Source organism: Ornithorhynchus anatinus, chromosome 5, assembly GCF_004115215.2.
Source record: "Ornithorhynchus anatinus isolate Pmale09 chromosome 5, mOrnAna1.pri.v4, whole genome shotgun sequence".
Classification (NCBI taxonomy): Eukaryota; Metazoa; Chordata; class Mammalia; order Monotremata; family Ornithorhynchidae; genus Ornithorhynchus; species Ornithorhynchus anatinus.
Genome location: NC_041732.1, coordinates 66,033,382 through 66,056,374, shown reverse-complemented (window position 1 = coordinate 66,056,374; position 22,993 = coordinate 66,033,382). Strand labels below are relative to the sequence as shown.

At 45.9% G+C, this 22,993-nt stretch overlaps 1 protein-coding gene across 3 annotated transcripts in view; it reads left to right on the top strand.

The window, feature by feature from the left end:
- Positions 1-22,993, top strand: part of TNFRSF1B (TNF receptor superfamily member 1B) — a 52,582-nt gene that overhangs the window by 9,130 nt on the left and 20,459 nt on the right. For 2 of the 3 annotated variants that reach the window (XM_029066552.2, XM_029066555.2), the window contains exons 2-4: positions 11,340-11,442; positions 21,680-21,808; positions 22,712-22,861. In XM_029066552.2, the coding sequence (XP_028922385.1) occupies positions 11,340-11,442; positions 21,680-21,808; positions 22,712-22,861 (382 nt within the window). Of the gene's footprint in view, positions 1-9,588; positions 9,663-11,339; positions 11,443-21,679; positions 21,809-22,711; positions 22,862-22,993 lie in introns of those variants that run through there. The other variant, XM_029066554.2, reaches the window with a different exon arrangement.

Here is a 22,993-nt window from a genome sequence, read left to right as displayed (position 1 = left end):
CACTGGGGAGGATACAAGGTAATCAGGCCAGACCCAATCCCTCTCCCATTTGGGGCCCATATTCCAAGTACTAAGAGAATAATAATAATGTTGGTATTTGTTAAGCGCTTACTATGTGCAGAGCACTGTTCTAGGCGCTGGAGGAGATACAGGGTCATCAGGTTGTCCCACGTGAGGCTCATAGTTAATCCCCATTTTACAGATGAGGCAATTGAGGCACAGAGAAGTGAAGTGACTTGCCCACAGTCACACAGCTGACAAGTGGCAGAGCTGGAAGTCGAACCCATGACCTCTGACTCCGAAGCCCAGGCTCTTTCCACTGAGCCACGCTGCTTCCCCTAAGAGGAAGAGAAGCAGTGTAGCTTAGTGGAAAGAGCCCGGGCTTGGGTGTCAGAGGACGTGGGTTCTAATCCCAACTCCGCCACTTGTCTGCTCCGTGACCTTGGGCAAATCACTTCACTTCTCTGGGCCTCAGTTACCTCATCTGTAAAATGGGGATTAAGACTGTAAGGCCCACATGGGACAACCTGATTACCTTGTAATCAGTGTTTAGAACAGTGCTTGGAACAGAGTAAGCACATAAATATTATTAGTAGTATTATTACTAAGTACTTCTGCTACTATTACCACTTCTGACAACCCTGATTTCTTTGGGAGCTGCTTTGAAGTCACCTTGGGAGAATAAGAGTGGAGGAGGCAGAAAAGCTTTAGATACTAAATATTTCAAATGTTTGGGAGGATATTCCATTTTGAAAGATCTCCCGGGACAGCTATTTCACCACCTTCCTAAGTGTCGTGTCTTGTCTGTCTGTCAGCCCTCCATAGGCTGAACACAAATCTCTGTTACTGCAATGGGAGCCTATTTCCTCATTCTCTCTTTTGAGGAAGATGATCACCAGTCTCCTCATAAAACCCCTCATAAAAGGCAATTGCGAAGACTGAGACCTCATTAAAGGGGGCAACCATCGAGATTTTAAGTGCCCAGTGCAGGAATCCTTCTCGTTCAAGGAACAGGGCACTTGGGCAGTTTGTGGTCCTAAAAGAAGTCCTCCAATGCTAATGATAATTATAATTGGGGTATTTGTTAAGAACTTTTCTTGGCCCAAATGCTAGTCTAAGAGCAGGGATGGATATAAGATAATCAGGTTGGACACAATCCTTCCACACTAGTTTCACAATCTAAGTAAGAGGGAAAACAGGGAAAGAATTCCTGTTTTACAGATGAGGACACTGAGGCCCAGAGAAGTTAAGTGACTTATCCAGATCCCACAGCAGGCCAGCAGCAGAGCTGCCAGTAGAACTCAGGTCTCCCAACTCCCAGGCTTGTGCTCTTTCTACTAGGCCATGTGGCTTCTCTTCTCCATTGTTGTGGGCAGTGGAACCTCAGGGATGGTTTCAGGCCACTCTTAATCGCGGTTTCCTTCTTTTGTATTGCCTCTGAGAGACGGTAAGATATACCATAATGATTTTTTTTTTCCTCTTAGCTGAGTTATTCTCTGCCCCTGGGCCCAAAAGAACCCAGCCTGGCCCCCTGTGAACCCACAGTGTTTTTCCACCACAGCATATTCTGAAGTCATAAAGGGCAGTGATGTCACTGTGGTTTGGAGCACACGTTTGGAGCACGTGGGCTGTGAGCCATGGTGGAGGAAGTGTCTATTTATACTACTGATCGGAGGAATTCACGAACAGGGAAGACAACCAGATTGTTTTAAGTGTGAAATTGTTCAATTTTATCCCTTGCTGCATAGTTGGACATTCCCAAACCACTAATAATTGCAGCTCCTGCCCAATCATTCAGAATGAACTAATTGGATGCCTATGTGGTTTATTACTAATAATAATAATAATAATGATAATAGAGGTATTTGTTAAGCACTTACTATGTACATAGTAAGTCCCAAGTACTGTGCTGTCCTGGTGAAGGTAATATTATGATTATTGTTATATTTGTTTTGTTTAATGGTATTTGTTCAGTCATTTATTGAGCACTTCCCTTGTACTAAGCATTTGGGAGAGTACAATACAATAAACAGACACATTCCCTGCCCACAACGAGCTTAAGCACTTTTTATGTCGAACATTGTTCTAAGCATTGGGGTAGGTGCAAGATAGTCAGGTTGGACACAGTCCCTCTCCCACATTCAGGTTCACAGTCTTATTTGGTGGGAGAACAGGAATTAATTAATGATGGCATTTGCAAAGTGCTTACTATGTGCCAAGCACTGTTCTAAGTGCTGAAATTGAGTGTCCATTTTACAGAAGAGGAAACTAAGGCACAGAGAACTTAAGTGACTTATTCAAGATCATTACAGGAGAGCAGTGGTGGAGCCGGGATTAGAACCCAGGTCTCCTGACTACTAAGCCTGTGTCTTTCCCACTAAGCCATGTTGCTTCTCGTTAAGCATTTGCGATGTGGCATACACCATTCTAAGCTCTGGATCAGACACAGTCCTTGTCCCACATGGGGCTCACATTGTAAGTAGCGAGGAGAACAGGCATTAGATTCTCATTTTACGGATGAGGAAATGGAAGCACAGAGAAGTTAAGTGACTTGCTCAAGGTCATGCAGCTGGCAGATCAGGGATTAGAACTCAGGTGCTCTGACTCCCAATTCTATGCTGCTCTTCTAATCCAATCAGTGATATAATGCAATTAGACCAGATACAGTCCAAGGGGAGCGGGTATTTAGTCTCTACTTTACAGATGAGGAAACTAGCCACAGAAGAATTAAGTGAGTTCCCAGGGTCACCCAGTAGGCAAATGGAGGAGCTGGGGTTAAAGCGCAGGTTTCCTGACTCCAGACCCTAGGTCATTCCTCTCAAAGCTCTACTGAAATTATATCTCCTCCAGGAAGCCTTCCTGACTTTCTCCTATTCACACTCCTTTCTGTGCCACCTATGCAGTTGGGTCTGCACCCTTAAGTGCTTGATGCTCACCCACCCACTTCCCCTATCTGTAATTTATTTTAATGTCTCTCTCTCCCCCTCTAGAATGCAAGTTTTCCATGGGCAGAGATCATGTCTCTCAACTCCAGAGTACAGAGTTGTACTCTTCCAAGTTCTCTGCACACAGTGCCTGCTCAATAAATACCACTGACTGATGATTAATCAATTCTACTTGGGCCATTCAGCCCATATAGCCCCCATTGGGTCTGGTTCGTTCATTCATTCATATTTATTCAGCGATTACTGTGTGAAAAGAACTGTACTAAGCACTTGGGAGAGTACAGTATAACAATAAACAGACACATTCCCTACCCACAGTCCTTCCTTTCTGGGCTAGAAAGACCTGTCTCAGAGTGTCTTCCTGATGAGGAGCTCAAAATTCTCAACAAACTTTAATTTAGGATTGCACTAGTATTAAACAGAGGCAGCTGGCGTGTCGGGGGTTATTGTTGTCAGTACACACTGATGGCTGAGAGCTACCGTTCACCATCCTTGTGTACCGATGAGATTGGACATGAAGAAGGATTTGATAACCCACCAAATTCCCAAATGCCAAAGAAGTAGGAGGAGGAGAATGACCAACTACTTTCCTGGACTCTCCAGTCCAGTGTCTTCTTATAAGTGTCTCTTTCCTTCTGAAGTGTGGAAATTCCCGTTCATCTTGAAAATGAGGTGTGGCGAGAAGCTGGGAGACCAAGGAGAAGTGAGAGCCAGAGAGAGGGTCTAAGTGCTGGAAATCAGCAAGTGGGATGGAATGGGGCCTGGGGATGGCAACCAAAGAAGGGCAGTGTTGTAAGAGGAGGCTCCTGCAGCATGGAGATACTGGAGAAGAAGAGCCAGGAGACCAGCCAGGGGTTGAGTCAATTTCATTCTCTGTGGGAGGAACTGTGGACATCCCCTTGCGTATGGACATGGGGTAGCCTGTGGCTGTGTGGAAGGGGATCTCCGTACTTTGATTCCAGGGAGAAAGTGTTCATGGGCCTTGGCTCCTGGCAGCTTAGGGTGCCTGCAGCCTCAAGAATGGCCAGCTCAGGAGCCACAAGTCACTTCTGAAGCATGATTTGGCTTTCCAAAGCTGACCAGGTCCAAGAAAACCAACAGACCTCCATCAATGAGTGTCTTTTGAGGAGTGAGAAACTACAGGGGCTAAATCATTAAAAATTGTAAATAATTGCACTTGCAGTCCAGCTCTCTATGGCTCTTTAATAATCAGTATTTGCTAAGTGTTTTCTATTTGCTGAGCACTATGCCAAGCTCTGGTGTAGATACAATATAATCTGGTTGGACACAGTCGCTGTTCCACATGGGGCTCACAATCTAAGCAGGAAGGAGAACTGGTATTGAATCCCCATTTTTCAGATGAGGAAACTGAGGCCCAGGAGAAGTTAAGGGACTTCCCCAAGGTCATACAGCAGGCAAGTGGGAGTAGGAGCCAGATCTTTTTGACTCCCAGGCCTGGGATCCATTAAAAATAATAATAATAATAGTATTTGTTAAACACTTACTATGTGTCAAGCATTGTACTAAGGGCTGGGGTGGATACAAGCAAATTGGGTTGGACAATGTTCCTGTCCCATGTGGGGCTCACAGTTTCCATCCCCATTTGACAGAGGAGGTAACTGAGGCATAGAGAAGTGAAGTGACTTACCCAAGGTCACACAGAGTAGACATGTGGCAGAGACAGGATTAGAACCCATGAGCTTCTGATTCCCAGGCCTATGCTCTATCCACTATGCCATGCTGCTTCTCAGTTGCTTAGCCGAGACCAGAAAGGGCGGGAGCTGAGATCCAGAGAGGAAGGAACTCTTTTTATCGGCTCCATCCTTAACTGATTGTCCAGAGCCCGTTCCCACGTTCCCTCCAGAGCCGCTGCGGACAGTAGGCCTCAGTGTCTGCCCCCTGCCTTTCCACTTAATCTGTGACTCTGAGCAGGTACCAGCCTCCAGAATGCCCTGGACTCGGACATCCCCCGGGCCCCATCCGGGCTGACATCTTCACTCTGCACAGGGCCAAACCCATTCTCACTAGACAGCTTCACTGTTCGTGAGCCTCTCCCCCGCCCGGTTTCTTCTCAAACAGCTATACACAGGAAGGATCTTTCCGGGCTCACAGATTCTTCATTTCTCACTGTAAGACTGACTCTTACCCTAAGAGTTGTCATTGCCTCAGGGGCACTCTGAGTCTCAGAAGACCACCAGTGCAGTGACTGGTACCCACCCAGGTACCATTTTGATTAGTAGCTAAGTGCCTCGATCCTATCTCTGAAGAAAGAGACCCAGGAAAATGAGAGATCAGAGGAGCGGATACGAACCAAAGTGCTGTAGGTTTTCCTGTGTGATTAAGTCTCTGTGGCCCACCTGGCTGACTTCTACAAGGCAGGTCAGCCAAGGGGCAGGTGAAACTGGGAAGTCTTATTGACAGGATCCGTGTGATGTGGTTTCCCTTTATATCTTTTTTATTTCCCTTCTTCTGTATTTGAGGATTGGAAATTGCAGCTCCTGTTGGGCTGGGGAGGGAGGGAGGGGGAGAGAAAGGAAGGGCGGGGAAGGTGTTAAACTGCCTGAAGTGCGGCAGAGCTGACTGTCAAGGTCTGGTCCCGCTTCTTGAGTCTGCCTCCAGGGAAACCACAAAAACTTTAGCTAAAATTGTTATGAGCGGGTGAATATCTTCCATTTCTTACATCAGAGAGCCTGCAGGCCTTTGCTTGCAAATGATGTGGTTTCTCTATTGCTTGATATGCTTTCCTGCTTCAGCAAATGGGGCTGTCACTCCTAGTGTCAGGTGAAGCTTGACAGCCCAAGAGTGTGAAATGGCCTGGTTTGACCTAATAATAATAATAATTATGGTATGTAAATGCTTACTATGTCCCAGGCAGTGTACTAAGCGCTGGGATGGGTATAAGCAAATTGGGTTGGAGACAGTCCCTGTCCCAGGTGGGGCTCACAGTCTCAGAGAGGAATTCTGGGACTGATTGGTTCTTTCCTCCTCGTTACTGACCTGCATTAACGGTCCAGCCCCTTGAAGCTGGGGAGAAGGAGGTCTTTGGATTCTCAGATTTCCCTACACCACTGGTGCGGGGAGGGAAAATAAGGTTCCTTATAATCCTTCATCCTTGCTATTCGGATACCTCCATTTGATCCCCTGCAAGGTCTAGCCACCAGACTAGATTTACCTGGAGGGAGCTGTAAAGTGGCAGAGAGCAGACGGGGAGCTGAACAGGTCTTGCCAGTCTCCCCCAGCATCTACCTGGAGGAGTGGGGGCTTTCTGGGCTGCCCTGAACCCCAGATCTCTGCCCCGGGGAGCCCATACATACTAAGAGCTTACTGTGGGCAGGGAACATGTCTGCCAACTCTGTTATAGTGTACTCTCCCAAGCGCTTAGTACAGTGTTTTGCATGAAGTGTTTAATAAGTACAATTGATGATGATGATGAGTGTGAGGCTCCAGCAACCTTCCCGGCACCCTCTAAGGTAAACCCTGCCTCGATAAACCAGTCTCTAAGTAGTTTCCATTTTTTTTTCACATGTGAGCCGGGAGGAATCAGGCCATTCTTTGCTACAGACTTGTTAAGTCTTGTGAATGTGGGTGCAAGACTTTGAAATCCCCAGAACTCTTGCGCTGGGTAAATGCCAGAGCAGGGTTGGTGAAGAGGGTGGCCGGCGGCTTTGGGAGAGCGTCGACCGCACCGGCGACTGGAGTTGGAGAGCTTGAGTTCCACCAGACAGAACACCTTGAGTCGTTTCCTGACTGGCTGGCTGACTTCCCATGCCATTTATCGTTGATCCTGGGCCCTTCAGACATTTTCTGGCTGTTGGTTGGTCCAGCAGTTACGCACATGTTCCCTTCCCCACCTCCACCTCTGGCATACCCCCGATAGAGTCATCCTTTGGTGAAACCATAAGCTCAAGGCCGGGGCTGGGACCGATAGCAAGAGTGTCTAGACAGGCAGTTTTCGTAAATAATAATGTTAATATTTTTTTTTGTCTCTTGAAACTGAATGTCAGCATTAGAAGCATGTGGAGCCGCCAAAGTTGAAAATAACCCAGGGAAGGCCAAAAATTTAGGTCCCCTGAAATATTTTCCCTGAGAAAGTCATAAGGGAAAGAGCCACGGTAGATGAAGGCGTGACCTCCTTGGTGTGTAGAGATTCATACTGCTTCCAAATTCATAGGGGCGGGTGGGTACATGTGAACATGCATGTTTCTGTGTGTCTTTGGTCGTTGTGGGATGGCAATCATTTCACCAATTGCATTGAGGCACCTACTAGCTCAGCCTCATGGGTGGGGCACTTGAGAAATGACATTAATAGAGCACCTAAAAATTTCTGTAGATTGAGGTGATTTGGTAGAACCATCAACAAGAGGGGATGGTAAAAGTGTGGGGAGAGGGTTGAAGAATTGCTTTGAAGGACCAGTGAAGCAAACCTACAGGTGAAAAGATGTAACATAAAGAGCCGGAAGGCAGTGGCAGAAGAGGGATACGATGAGGAGATCATGAATGCGAGAGGCAGAAATAAAAATGCTACCAAGTACTCTGGCTGGCACTTGCATAACCCTGGAAAGGATGATAATAATAATAATAATAACGATATTTATAAAGCCCTTACTATGTGCCAAGCACTGTTCCAAGTGCTGGAGTTGATACAGGGTAATCAAGTTGTCTCTCCTCCCTTCTCTCTTTCTACCGCCCACCCCGCACGCTCTGCTCCTCTGCCGCCCACCTCCTCACCGTCCCTCGGTCTCGCCTATCCCGCTGTTGACCCCTGGGCCACGTCCTCCCACGGTCCTGGAACGTCCTCCCTCCTCACCTCCGCCAAACTGATTCTCTTCCCCTCTTCAAAACCCTACTTAAAACTCACCTCCTCCAAGAGGCCTTCCCAGACTGAGCTCTTCTCCCTCTACTCCCTCTACCACCCCCCCTTCACCTCTCCGCAGCTTAACCCTCTTTTCCCCCCATCTCCCTCTGCTCTTCCCCCTCTCCCTTCCCATCCCCTCAGCACTGTACTCGTCTGCTCAACTGTATATATTTTCATTACCCTATTTATTTTGTTAATGAAATGTACATCGCCTTGATTCTATTTAGTTGCCATTGTTTTTACGAGATGTTCTTCCCCTCGACTCTATTTATCGCCATCGTTCCCGTCTGTCCGTCTCCCCCGATTAGACCGTAAGCCCGTCAAACGGCAGGGACCGTCTCTATCTGTTGCCGACTTGTTCATTCCAAGCGCTTAGTACAGTGCTCTGCACATAGTAAACGCTCAATAAATACTATTGAATGAATGAAAGTTGTCCCACATGGGGCTCCCAATTTTAATCCCCATTTTCCAGATGAGGTCACTTAGGCCCAGAGAAGTGAAGTGGCTTACCCAAGGTCACACAGCAGGTAAGTGGCAGAGCTGGGATTAGAACCCACGTCCTCTGACTCCCAAGCCCTTGCTCATACAACTAAGCCACGCGAACGAAGGGGAGGAGATTGTCAATCATGTATCGGCCTTATCAGTCACACTTGTATTGTGGGTAAAATCTCATTGTCAGTAGCATCATCTTCAAATTCTGGAGAGCAACCTTGTGCTTATTTACACCCAAAGATGGTTTTCATGGAGTAAATCCCCTGTATTTGGGGGTGTGGCCTCAGTAGGGGCAGCGAAGTACAGCCACACAAAAGGATGGAGCCTTTTTTGGCTTCTCTGAACCTTTTTCTGTAAAAAGATGACAGTAAACCAAATCTGAGAAACAATCCAAAACCTCAAAAAAGTATCTGACCAACTTCTTCCTGTTGTTGTTATCATTTGGATGATAAAGTAGGAGCTGCCTACTTTAGAGCTTCCAGATTATTTTATCTTCACTGGCTAATTTGGTTGGTTTGCTGTTGGTGACCCTGAAGTCACCCAATTCATTGGTATTCAGATAGGGAAACTGAGGCAGGGGCAGGAGGGGCATTCTGCCGAGTACCTAAAGTGGATCTGTGGCAAGAAATAGAGATCAAGCAGCCTGACTCCCCGCCTCCACCGTTCCCCTCAGCAGATGGAGCCAGGTTAGGAGAACTTCGGGGTTGACCACTTTCTTTGTTTCAACATCAGGCAGTAAGGGGTTTCTGTTCCTCATTGGGTTGCCATGAATCCTTCACAAGTGTGTTTCCTCTCTCTCCTCTAACTTAAGAAATTTGTACACAATATAGTCAAAAACAAGGGTGGGCTCTTCGGGTCAGACAACTGTTGAAAGAGAGGAAGCTTTGTTTCGGTTTATTAAGGTCCGGTGGAGGAAGTGGATGTTCGTTTTTGAACCACTCAGAAGCAGATTGAAGAAAAAAAGAGCAAGATGGTGGGAAAGCCATCAGGAAGGCCACCATCTTGGCTCCCCCCCTCATCAGCTAGCTCCTATTTTTGGTTTGTCCCTCCAGGTCTTCAAGGACCACTCCATTTTTAAAGCTCTCTGAGTACCAGTGGGGCTATTGACGTTTCTGGTTTTCACTAAGTGGTCCCTTTATCAAGGACAGTGAAAAATTACTCAGTGCTGAATGTGACACTTTCCGATCAATTTCTTTGAATTTTAACAGGAAACCCCCACGCTGCTGCTACAACAAATCCAGCTATTTTATTTTCAGAGAAGAACCTGAGGCGGGCTATTGGCTGCTCTCTAGACAGACAATTTGCAAGAGGCACAGAATTAATTCTCCCTGCTTCCTCCCAGACCCTTGATCTCTCGGAAAAGACCCTGAGTAAGAGGCATTTCAGGACCCGAACAGTTTGACTTGAACTCAGAAGCTCTTCCCTTCCTTGTGGGGGATGTTTCTGAAGTGTGCCTATGACTTGATATCTTTATTATCAATAATAAGATTGATTATTAAAAACTGAACCACGAGAGCTGAGGTGTACTACAAACCTAGAGAAAACATTCTCTTGTATTAACTCACAGTTTCAGTCAGAGAACAGAGGATTCTAATAAATAAGTATAAGGCTTTGCTTTACCAGGAATCTTTTTTTTTTTAATTAAAGTCTGATTTTCAGTCTTTTAGTAGGAGTGGCAGGGAGGAAATCCCCCACTGATGCGCTGAATTTGGGGGCGATATTTGAAAGAGGAGAGTAGGAGAGATGGAGAGGGATAGTAGTTTTGAAGGAGTAAGAGCAGGGAGCAGGAACTGAGAATTTGAGTGATGTATCTTTGGGATTCCTTTTACCTCCTCCCTGCCATGGGAATTCTCAGAAAGATACAAGAAGGATTCTTTCAGTGTTTGGCTTGGGTTTCCGCTAATGGTTCTTGGGACCAGAGATGTAAATTATTATTATGAGCATGATTGAATCAGTTCAGTAAAACAGGAAAAGGTTGGGTTAAAAAGCCTTTTGTGTTTTCCTTTTCTAGTAACATTGTGGTCCTAGAAGATTGTATCTCATAAAGACACAGGCTTCCTTAAGAAACTTAGTTAATTAGAAGAAATGTTCAGTCTGGTTTTTGTTCTCTCTCTGTCTCTCTCTTTAATGGTATTTGAAGAGCTTATTATGTGCCAGGCACTGAACTAAGCACTGGGGAAGATACAAGATCATCAGGTTGGACCCTGTCCCTCTTCCTCATAGGGTTCACATTCTTCATCTCCATATTGCACATGAGATAACCGAGGCACAGAGAAGTCAAGTGACTTGCCCAAGGTCACACAGCAGACAAGTGGTAGAGCCCCGGTCTAGAACCCAGACTCTCATGCCTGTGCTTTGCCCACTGGGCCACACTGCTTTTCTGTTTTGCTCACTTCCAGACACTGGACCCCAGGTTAGCCCTTTATGGAGCTCCTAATGGGTGTCTGGAATGGGGGGCTAAGTAGAGTAAACTCTAACAAGTCTTCTCATTTGGTGGTATTTGACACCATGGATCAGCTAATGCTGGAGAGCAGCATGGCCAAAATGGACAGAGCACAGACCTGGGAGTCAGAGGACCTGGGTTCTAATTCCAGCTCTGCCTTGGGCAAGTCACTTCACTTCTCAGTTCCCCAGCTTCCTCGTCCACAAAATGGGGGTTCGATTAGACTATGAACTCCATGTGGATCAGGGACTGTGTCCCTCCGGCCTGTTATCTTGTACCTACCCCAGCACTTAATAGTGTTTTTAAGAAATACCATAATTATTATTGTTATTGTTGCTGTTATTATTCCCCAGGACATTGCTCACCATCAGTGAGCCATTTGTGCTCTGCTCATGAGCCAAAGGAACTGAAACTCTAAATTCAAGAGAGGAAGGAAGTTGAGGCCCTTGTTTTTCCAGATTCCCACACTATGAAAATTTGTGATTAAGCCTGGGAGAGTTAGCCTTCCAGTCCCAAAAGAGCGGCTTCTGGGCTAACAAAGGCAGAGTGCTGAAGTCCAGGATGTAGGGGAGTCTGACCTTTTTTTTCCCTTTCATTGCTTCAGGGTCTGGCTCTGCCGTATGCGCCAAGAAACGAAGACCAGTGTCAGCAGGAGACGGAGTACTATGATCGAGATGGGAAAATGTGCTGCAGAAAATGCCCACCAGGTACCAGGCTCCCTTATGCATGTTCCCCTGTGGGGCGGGGGTGCCTCCTCTTTCATATCTCTGCCCACAGCCTTCCTGACAATCAATCCCAAGTCAGTTCCGTACCATGGAGGATCTCTCACTTCAGAGGCAGATGCACCATTGGCTCCAAATGACGACGACATGTAGAATCTGGGGACGCATCATGCATTAGTTGCTGGAGTAATCCAGGAATCCAAAAATCCAAATGCTCCCCTCACACCCTCCACTTCCTTCTCTGTCCTGTTCTGAGGCGTTTTCCTCCCCCTCCAGACTTACATTCATCCCCTCTCTTTTGTCTCTTGCTAATACCCACCCCCCTTCTTCAAAGCCCAGTGGTTTAGCAACTTACTTACGACTAGGTGATAAACTCAGTTCTTAAATCTTGCTGAACTGTAGCGACAGCACCAAGCAGGAGGCCTTCCCTACTTAATTTTTCTTTGCCCTCGACCACCCCCGTCAACCACCTCTGTGTCAACTAAGCACATATGCACTAATCCCCACTCACAGCACTTCTGTACATAGAACAGGATGATATTTGCGGACTGTGAATCCGTTGCTGGGCAGGGATTGTCTCTATCTGTGGCCAAATCGTACATTCCAAGCACTTAGTACAGTGCTCTGCACACAGTAAGCATTCAATAAATATGATTGAATGAATGAATGGGTGGGGAGGAGAGAGCTTCTTCCTCTCCTCTTCTGCATACTTTGGCCCTTCAATCGACCAGTCAATCATATTGTGCAGAGCACTGTACTGAAATCTTGGGAGGGTATAATACAGCAGAGTTGGTAGACACTTTCCCTTCCCTCAAGGAGCTTGGAGAGCAGCATGGCGTAGTGGATACAGCATGGGCCTGGGAGTCAGAAGGTCGTGGGTTCTAATCCCAGCTCTGCCATTTGTCTGCTGTGTGACCTTGGGCAAGTCACTTCACTTCTCTGTACCTCAGTTACCCCGTGTAAAATGGGGATTGAAACTGTGAACCCCTTATGGAACAGGGACTATGTCCAACCTGATTTGCTTGTATCCACCCCAGCCCTTAATTCAGTGCCTGGCACACAGTAAAGCACTTAAGAAATACCACAATTATTATTACAGTCTAGAGGGGGAGACAGATATTAATATAAATACATAAATTATACCTAAGGGCATAAGTGCTGTGTAGCTGAGGGTGAGGTTGTAAATCCAAGTGTGAGGGGGTTGCAGAAGGGAGTGGAAGAGAGAACCAGAGATCCACCCCCCCCAGTCCATTAATTCTATTTTCTTTTTCCTTAGCATCCTCTCCTTCTGCCCCTCTCCTTCTCTCCTCACAATGTAGTTTGGAGTTTGGAGTGAGATCTTCTCTGGGGAAGATCTAATGGAATTTCATTGATAATGGACTTCCCTGCCTCTCTCAGAACTCTGATTCCAAACTGTTACTTTGTGAATTTTAGCAGAGGAGGGGCTGAAAGAATAAAGGATGGAGGGCAGTGTAGAGACCTACAGACTGTAAACTCTCCCCACTATGGATTATAAATTCCTCATGGGCAGGGAATGTATCTGTTAACTCTTTTATGCTGCACTCTCTCAATCACTTAATACAGTCCTTTGTGCACAGTAAGTGCTCAATAAATACCACTGATTAATTGATTGATTGATTGATTGAAAGAGCTGGTAAAAAAAGTCTGGGGGTAGCACTGCATGTACCATCCACGAAAAATCCATGAGAGGCAGCCAGCAACCCTGAAGGAAAAAACAGAATTCCCTGCCTACCCACTTCCACCACAGAGTGATACCTCAAAGATGTCTGGCATCGTGAGTGACCAAGTACACACTGGCTTTTGAACCTGGGGAGAAACCTGTTTAAAATCAAGTACAGATGGATGGTAAATTGGACTCTTGCCCAAGGCCTGCCATTAAGGGTGAAGTGCTGCTTTCCCCACCCCTGCCAACGTATTCACCTACATTGTGTGGGCAGGAAAAGCGATGGGGCAGTGAAGGCAGTAGAACCAACTCCAGCAGGAGTAATGGCTGAAGAAGAAGCTGTTACTCTGTCTCTTTTGCCCTTTCTCTTGGGCCTAAGGTCACAGGGAGAGGAGCAGAGAGGAGTCTGGATGGAGCGCGGGCCTGGGATTCAGGGGACCTGGGCTCTAATCCCGGCTCCAACATTAGCATGCGGTGTGACCTTGGGAAAGTCACTTCTTTGTGCCTCAGTTCCCTCAGGTGCAAGACAATTGATGAAGCAGTCACTGAGTTTCCTATACAAGCAAACTTTTTTTATGGTATTTGTTAAGCACTTAATAAGTGCCAGGCACTGTTCTGAGCACTGGGGTAGATGTAGATACACAGTAATCAGGTTGGACACAGTTCGTGTCCCACACGGGGTTTGCAGTCTTAATCCCCATTTTTCAGATGAGGTAACTGAGGCACAGAGAAGTAAAGTGACTTGCTTAAGGTCACACAGCAGAGAAGTGGCAGAGCTGGGATTAGAACCCAAGTCCTTCTGGCTCCTGTGCTCTATCCATTAAGCCACATGTCTGCTCTGTGACCTGGGGCAAGTCCCACTTCTCTGAGCTTCTGTTTCCTCATCTGTAAATGTGGATTAAATCCCTCTTAATTTAGACAGTGATCCCCATGTGGGACCGGAACTATGTCCAAACTGATTATCCCAGCGCTTAGTACAGTGCCTGGCACATAGTAAGCGCTTACCAATTCCCATAATTATTACTCCATTATTAGAAGAGTGATTTGAATTTGGACACTTCACGTGTTAAGGGGAGGGTGGATACTGGATAGGTGGATAGGTAAATACTCTATTTACCTGGGATCACAATTTTTCCCTTTTTCCCGCTTATCACCCAACTTTCCAACCCCTAGGGAACAAATCACTTTACTTGCAGAGGTGGACTCAGCCATTTTTGAAAATTGGAGAAGAGTATAATTTAATGTAGTGGATAGAGCATTGGCCTGGGAGGCAGAAGCTCATGGGTTCTAATCCCTGCTCGGCCACTTCTCTGCTGTGTGACTTTGGGCAAGTCACTTTACTTCTCTGTTCCTTAGTTACCTTATCTATAAAATGGGGATTGAGATTGTGAGCCCCACGTGGGATGGGGGCAACCCTATTTGCTTGTATCCACCCCAGCGCTTAGTAAGGTGCCAGGCATGTAGTCAGCGTTTAATGAATACCATGATTATTCTTATATGTTAGTACTCTTCCCATCCTTCCTCCACCCACTCCTTCCATTCCTTCCTGGTAAAATGAGAGTTTCAAAACCCTCTAGATTGTAAGCTCCTAGTGGGCGGGGAACATGTCCACCAACTCTATTGCATTTACTCTTCCAAGTGCTTAGTACAGTGCTCTGTACAGAGTAAGCACTCAATAAATACCATTGATTGAATGATAGCTTTAAAAACCCCCCACTGCAGGGAAGTTTTCCTTCTGGCTCAGTAAGCACCCCCACAGGCTCACAGATTTGACATTTATGGACAATTTATAAACCTTAGTTAGAGTTCGATTCTACCGGCATCTATGTTACTCTCTGGTTGGGTCTGGGCATTCATTCATTAACATCATGGCAGCAGTCCAACATCACTCCAGTGAATGAAATTTTATATTCCAGGATAACTGAGTAAAAGCTTAAAATCAGAATGAATAGTCAGACACTTTCAGAGTCAGTGGACTCTCATCCCCTCCCCCGTAAGCTTTTACGGTTACCCAGCCACCTAACATAGAACCATGCCTCATTCTGATAAAATAGGGCACACATGCATATGCTAGTAATGGAAATTACTTGCACCACATTGCATCAGGTGATTGGTCAGATCCCATCTGCAAGAACCAATCAGAGGGTGTTGTTCAATTCATTCACTCATTCAATCATATTTATTGAGCGTTTACTGTGTGCAGAGCACTGTACTAAGCACTTGGAATGTACAATTTGACAACAGGTAGACATAATCCCTGCCCGACAATGGGCTCACAGTCTCAAAGGGGGAGACAGGCAGCAAAACAAAACAAGTAGTCAGGCATCAATACCATCCAAATAGATAAATAGAATCATAGCTAGAGATACATCATTAATAAAATAGAGTAATGAATAATATATACAAATATACACAAGTACTGTGGGGAGGGAAAGGGGGTAGAGCAGAGGGAGGGAGTAGGGGGAATGGGGTGGGGAGGAGGGGCAGAGGAAAAGGGAGGGCTCAGTCTGGGAAGGTCTCCTGGAGGAGGTGAGCTCTCAATAGGGCTTTGAAGAGGGGTAGAGTTAGTTTGGCAGATGAGAGGAGGGAGGGCATTCCAGGTCAGTGGTAGGATGTGGGCCAGGGGTTGACGGCGGGACAGGTGAGAACAAGGCACAGTGAGCAGGTTAGCGGCAGAGGAGCAGAGTGTGCGGATGGGGCTGTAGAAGGAGAGAAGGGAGGTTAGGTAGGAGGGGGCAAGGTGATAGAGAGCTTTGAAGCCAAGAGTGAAGAGTTTTTGCTTCATGCGAAGGTTGATAGACAACCACTGGAGTTTTTTGAGGAGGCGAGTGACATGCCCAGAACGTTTCTATAAAAAGGTAACTTGGGCAGCAGAGTGAAGTATAGACTGAAGTGGGGAGAGACAGGAGGATGGGAGATCAGAGAGGAAGCTGATTCAGTAATCCAGTCGGGATATTATGAGAGCTTTACCAGCGAGATAGCAATTTGGATGGAGAGGAAAGGGCGGATCTTGGCACTGTTGTGAAGGTGAGACCGGCAGGTGTGGGGTGAATGAGAGAGCTGAGTCAAGGACGACACCAAGGTTGTGGGCTTGTGAGATGGGAAGGATGGTAGTGCCGTCCACAGTGACGGGAAAGTCAGGGAAAGGACAGGGTTTGGAAGGGAAGATGAGCTCAGTCTAGCTCAGTCTTGGACATGTTGAATTTCAGGTGGTGGGCAGACATCCAGGTGGAGATGCCCGGGAGGCAGACGGAGATACGAGCCTGGAGGGAGGGAGAGACAACGGGAGGAGATGTAGATTTGGGTGTCATCTGCGTAGAGATGATAGTTGAAGCTGTGGGAGTGAATGAGTTCACCAAGGGAGTGAGTATAGATGGAGAACAGAAGGGGACCGCGAACTGACCCTTGAGGAACCCCTGCAGTTAGGGGATGGGAGGGGGAGATAGCCACTCTTAAATCAGTCACTTCAATTGGATGGAAGATGATCAGATGGGGATGACCGGGCACATTTCTCATCCAAGCAAGCACACCTTAAGCAATTAGCACATCTGTAGTATATTCATTTCTGGCTATAACAATGAGTGTATATCAGTTTGCTTGTGGTGGTGAGGTAGTAATAACAGTTTGGCCTAAGGGATAAAGCACGGGTCTGGGAGTCAGAAGGATGTGGGTTCTAATCCCGGCTCCATCCCTTGTCTGCCGTGTGACTTTAGGAAAGTCACTTAATTTCTCTGCGCCTCAATTACCTCATCTGTAAAATGGGGGTTAAGACTGTGGGCCCCACGTGGGACAGGGACCGTGTCCAACTTGATTAGCTTGTAATAATAATAATAAAAACAAAGCACTGTTGTAAGCACTGAAGTAGATACAAGATAATCAGGTTGTCCCACTTGGAGCTCACAGTCTTTATTCCCATTTTACAGATGAGGTAACTGAGGCACAGAGAAGTTAAGTGACTTGCCCAAGGTCACACAGCAGACAAGTGGCAGAATCGGGTTTAGAACCCACGTCGTCTGACTTCCAAGCCTGTGCTCTTGCCACTGAGCCACACCGCTTCTCTATCTACCCTAGTGCTTAGAACAGTACTTGATGCTTAGTAAGCACTCAAGAAGTAGCATCATTATTAGTAATAAGAGTATTTATTTAGTTCTTACTGGATGCAGAACACTGCTATAGGAACTGGTGAGTATTAGACAAGGCCCCTGGCCCTCAAGAACCCATAAACTAAGATTAGGTGTAAGGGATGTGGTAGATGACAGAAGAAGGAATAATGAAATGATAAAAACACAAAAACAATATGAAACAAAAGAGCTTTATGTAAGCATATCTCCCTGGCTTCAGCGTTTCCCCCGGAACTCCGTGCTCATACCGAAACTCATCTGACGATATTTAATTTTGATGTGAGACAAGAAGCAGCGTGGCTCAGTGGAAAAAGCTTGGGAGTCAGAGGCCATGGGTTCTAATCCTGGCTGTGTGACTTTGGGCAAGTCACTTCACTTCTCTGAGCCTCAGTAACCTCATCTGTAAAATGGGGATTAAGACTGTGAGCCCCATGTGGGACAACCTGATTACCTTGTAACCCTCCTAGGGCTTAGAACAGTGCTTGGCACACAGTAAGTGCTTAACCCCAGATTGAGCCCTCCTTTTCCCTCTGCCTCTCCTCCTCTCCCCATTCTCCCTACTCCCTCCCTCTGCTCTACCCCCTTCCCCTCCCCACAGCACTTGTGTATATTTGTATATATTATTTATTACTCTATTAATGATGTGTATATATCTATGATTCTATTTATCTTGGTGGTATTGATGCCTACTTGTTTTGTTTTTTTGTCTGTCTCCCCCTTTTAGACTATGAGCCCGTTGTTGGGCAGGAATTGTCTCTATCTGTTGCCAAATTGTACATTCCAAGAACTTAATACAGTGCTCTGCACATAGTAAGCGCTCAATAAATACGATTGAATGAATGAATGAATGTGAGACTCACAGGATTTAATAATAATAATAATAATAATGTTGGTATTTGTTAAGCGCTTACTATGTGCCAAGCACTGTTCTAAGCGCTGGGGTAGACATAGGGGAATCAGGTTGTCCCACGTGGGGCTCACAGTCTTAACCCCCATTTTACAGATGAGGGAACTGAGGCACAGAGAAGTTAAGTGACTTGCCCACAGTCACACAGCCGACAAGTGGCAGAGCTGGGATTCGAACTCATGAGCCCTGACTCCAAAGCCCGTGCTCTTTCCACTGAGCCACGCTGCTTCTCTATTTGACCATCAGCAATCCTTTCCTCGCCCTGCCACTTGCCTGCTTTGTGAGTTTGGGCAAGTCACTCAGCTTCTCCATTCCTCTGTTTCCTCATCCATAAAATAGGAGCGAAATGCCTGTTCTCTCTCCCCCTTAGACTGAGCCCCATGTGGGATAGAGACTGTGTCAGTCCTGATTATCGTGTATCTAACCTAGAGCTTAGTACGGCACCTCTTAAGTATGTGGCAAATACCACAATTATTATTATTTTTTGCATTTTTGAAACGTTTTTCTCCTTGAAGAATTCAGAGCACCAGGTAGGCTCATTTCACCTATTGCATCCATTTGGGAGATGGGCCCCCCCAAAAAAAATCAAGACTCAGAGAGGTTATGTAACTTGTGTAAAGTCACAAAACATGATAGTCCTTTAGGGACTTGTAAAATGTCCTTCAGGATCAGAACCCTGAAGACAAGGTGAGCCAGGAAATGGGGCAGGGATAATAACAATAATTATGGTACTTGTTAAGTACTATTCTAAGCGCTGGTGTAGATACAGGTTCATGCATTCAATCGTATTTATTGAGCACTTACTGTGTGCAGAGCACTGTTTTGAATGTACAGTTTGGCAACAGATAGAGACAATCCCTGGCCAACAACGGGCTCCCAGTCTAAAAGGGGGAGACAGCAAAACAAAACAAGTAGTCAGGCATCAATAATGACTATAAGTTAATCAGGTTGGAGGTAGTCTCTGTCCCACCACGTAGGGCTTGCAATCTTAATCCCCATTTTACAGATGAGATAACTGAGGGCAGATGAGATAAGTGAAGCGACTTGCCCAAGGTCACACAGCAGGTATGTGGCAGAGCCGGGATTGGAACTGAAGTCCTTCTGACTCCCAGACCTCTGCTTTATCCACTGAGACACACTGTACCTGATGATTTTATTTTCTGGCTTCATTCATTTCCCTAGTAAATGCTATCTTGTAAATCGGAAGTGCTGGTTATTAACATCTGGATGAATAAGCAGGAAGTTAGTTTGTGCTGACAGGTTAAATTATTTCAGTTTCCCTCAAGAGTCAAGAAATCTCCATATTCTTCCTGTGTGCTAGAACAGCGCTTCTGTTGTCAACCACAGTTACTGTTTTCTTGCTTTATTCGACACTCAAAGGGTGAATAAATCATCATATCTCCCCCGCAGGGCCGGGTGTTATGGAGGCTGGTGCTGAGTCATCTAGGATATTAAAATCAATTACGGCAAAGATCAGTGAGAGAGCAATTTAACTTTCCGGTTTGGCAGTTTTGCCACCTGTAAAATGGGGACATAGAAAAACTGGGCTGTCCTGAATGGGGTCTCAAAGTAATTTTATCCAACCCCCTGTCTCACTGCAGGAACCTTAAATTACAATGAATTTTAAAAGTTCCCTCTTGGACAAATATTTGGTCTATTCTTCCACAGAAGTGGTGTGGCCTAGTAGATGGATCTCGGGCCCATGAGTCAGAGGGACCTGGGTTCCAACGCTGGCTCCGCCACCACTTGTGTGCTGTGTGATCTTGGGCAAGTCACTTAACTTATCTGTGCCTCAGTTACTGCATCTGTAAAATAGAGATTAAGGCTGTGCACCTCATGTAGAACAGCAAATGTGTCCAACCTAATTACCTTGAATCTACCCCAGCACTTAGTACAGTGCTTGGCACATAGTAAGTGCTTAACAAATACCATTCCAAAAAAAAATAAAAGAGATCTATAATCCTACTAGGTTGGCATCTCCAGGGTTTCAGTGAGCCGAATGAGAATGGGTCTGGTAGCAGGAGGACTAGTATGTAGTCCCAGATGTAATATGTAGTCCCAGATCTGCCCCTGGCCTGCTGTATGATCTTGGATAAGTCACTTCATCACTTTGTGCCCCAGTGTCCTATCGGTAGAATGGGTCTACCTCGTGTGCAGGGATCTTGTTGACCACCTCTCTTGTACTATGCTTTCCCAAGGGCCCTCAGTAAGCATTCAGGAAACATGACCTAGTGATTGACTGATTGACTGAATACCTGTCTCTCCCTCTGGAGGATAAATGGGATAAATGAAGCAGTGTGGCTTAATGGAAAGAACACGGGCTTGGGAGTCAGAGGACGTGGGTTCTATTTCCAGCTCCACCACTTGTCTTCTGTGTGACCTTAACTTCTCTGTGCCTCAGTTACCTTATCTGTAAAATGGGGATTAAGAGTGTGAGCCCCACGTGGAACAACCTGATTATCCTGTATCTACCCCAGAGCTTAGAACCTTGCTTGGCACATTGTAAGCACTTAACAAATACCATAATTATTACTATCATAATTATTATTATTATCTGAAAGTGCTTTGAAAAACAAAAGTGCTATTCAAGTTTAAAGTAATATCAGAAAACCAATACTCTGTAGCACATAATAAAGACTAAGAATTTACAAATGGATAGGGATGGAGAAGGCAGAGGGGTAGCCAGTGAACACAAGTATATTCAGATAAATGTAATAATTATAATATAATAAGCCTAGATCTCCTCCAGGAAGCTATCCCTGATTAATTCCCAACATCATTAATCATATCAACCCCCAAATAATCACTGCTACTTATGTCTTTATATAGCCATGTGAGCGCTTCGTGTCACCTCGTTGTGGGCAGGGATTGTGTCTGTTTCTTCTTGTATTTTACTTTCCCAAGTGCTTAGTACGCACACAGTAAGCACTCAGTAAATATGCTTGAATATATACATATGGATATTCAATTCTTTCTTTCTGATATTCCATCCTAGTGTAGTCAGTCTACTTTGTAACTGCTCCCACTCTTTGTAAATACCATATATATCTATCACCACCCCATTGGATTGATAGCTCCCTGTGGGCAGGGAATGTGTGTTTGGCTTTTATTTTACTTTCCTAATCACTTAGTACTCTACGTTGCATTCAGTAGGCCTTCAGTAAATTCCATTACTGTTACTATTGAGAAACAGCATGGCTTAGTGGAAAGACAACGGGCTTGGGAGTCAGAGGTCGTGCGTTCTAATTCTGGCTCCTCCACTTATCTACTCTATCGACTTTGGGCAAGGAACTTAACTTCTCTGTGCCTCAGTTCCCTCATCTGTTATTTGGGGATTAAGACTGTGTGCCCCATGAGGTACAACCTAATTTCCTTCTATCTACCCTAGTGCTTGGAACATATCTTGGCACATAGTAAGTGCTTAACAAATACCATTATTATTATTATTGCTACTATTACTATTAATTCTATTACTACTTCAACATAGTGTATTCACTGTTTCTCATCCAGGCCAGCGGGTGATCCAGAAATGCAGCAGGGAAGCCAACACTCTCTGTGAAGCTTGTAATGACGGCACCTTCACGAAGCTCTGGAACCAGGTCCAGCACTGCTTAAGCTGCAACTCTCCTTGCCCTAGAGGTTAGTGAATGACCTGAGGTTGAGTCAGGGTTACAGAAGCTGGGACCCGTCATGTTGAACCCTACCCAGAATGATCAACCAGTCATTCAAGTCACTTAACTTCTCCGTGCCTCAGTTGCCTCATCTGTAAAATGGGGATTAAAACTGTGAGCCTCATGTGGGACAACCTGATTGCCCTGTATCTCCCCCAGTGCTTAGAACAGTGCTGTGCACATAGTAAGCACTTAACAAATACCAACATTATTATTATTATTAATTGTATGTATTGGGCACTTACTGTGTGCAGAGCACTGTACTGAATGCTTGGGAGAATGCAATACAATCGAGTTGGGGATACGTTCCCTGCCCACAAGGAGCTTACAGCCTAGATGGGGAGAGAGGCATTGAAATAAATTACAGATAGGGGAAAAGGCAGACAGTAAGGATGTGTATATAAGTCTACATAAGGATGATCTCTCGTCCATCCACATCCCAAGTAGGGATTTTGTTTTAGCTAAACAAGTTCCCAAGTGGGAGATGGGGGTAATCCTGTTGTTATTGAGCAGGGAAGACTGAGTTCCCGGAAGGGCTGGAGAGCGATTTATATCCCTAGAGGACTTAGCAGGTGCTTCCTCGAGGAATGTGGGTGGAGGATCCTAGGCTGTATTTAGGGAATTTGGGAATTAATTGCAGAGCTAGAACCTTCATCCTTTCTTTCCTCCTCTGCCCCATATTAGACAAGGAGGTCCAGTGAAGGATTCGCCACTTGCTCACTGCTTTGAGGTGGCCCCCTCTATTCCCAGAGGCATTGGGGCTTCCCTGTCCTAACCCTGATTTTGACTTGGGATTGGGAGGTCACTCTCAGGGGGCACCCAAGCTGTTCTGCTCTCAGTGCCTGTTGTCTTCTCCCTGTCTGGACATTAGGCTTGGAGGAGATTCAGAAGTGCACCAAAGAACACAACCGGATCTGTGCCTGCCCCTCCGGCAAGTACTGCAAGCTGAAGTTGGGCGAGACCTGCCAACTCTGTATCCCATGGCGGAAATGTTTGAAAGGCTTTGGAACAGTCAAGAATGGTACGATGCGGCTGCTGCGGAGAAAGAAATACTGGGGGGCGGGGGAGAGGGTGGTGCGGTAGATCATTCTGACCTCCCTGGGACTAAGGCTCCTTCAGATAATTGAGAGATCAAAGGGCCAATCAAGACAGG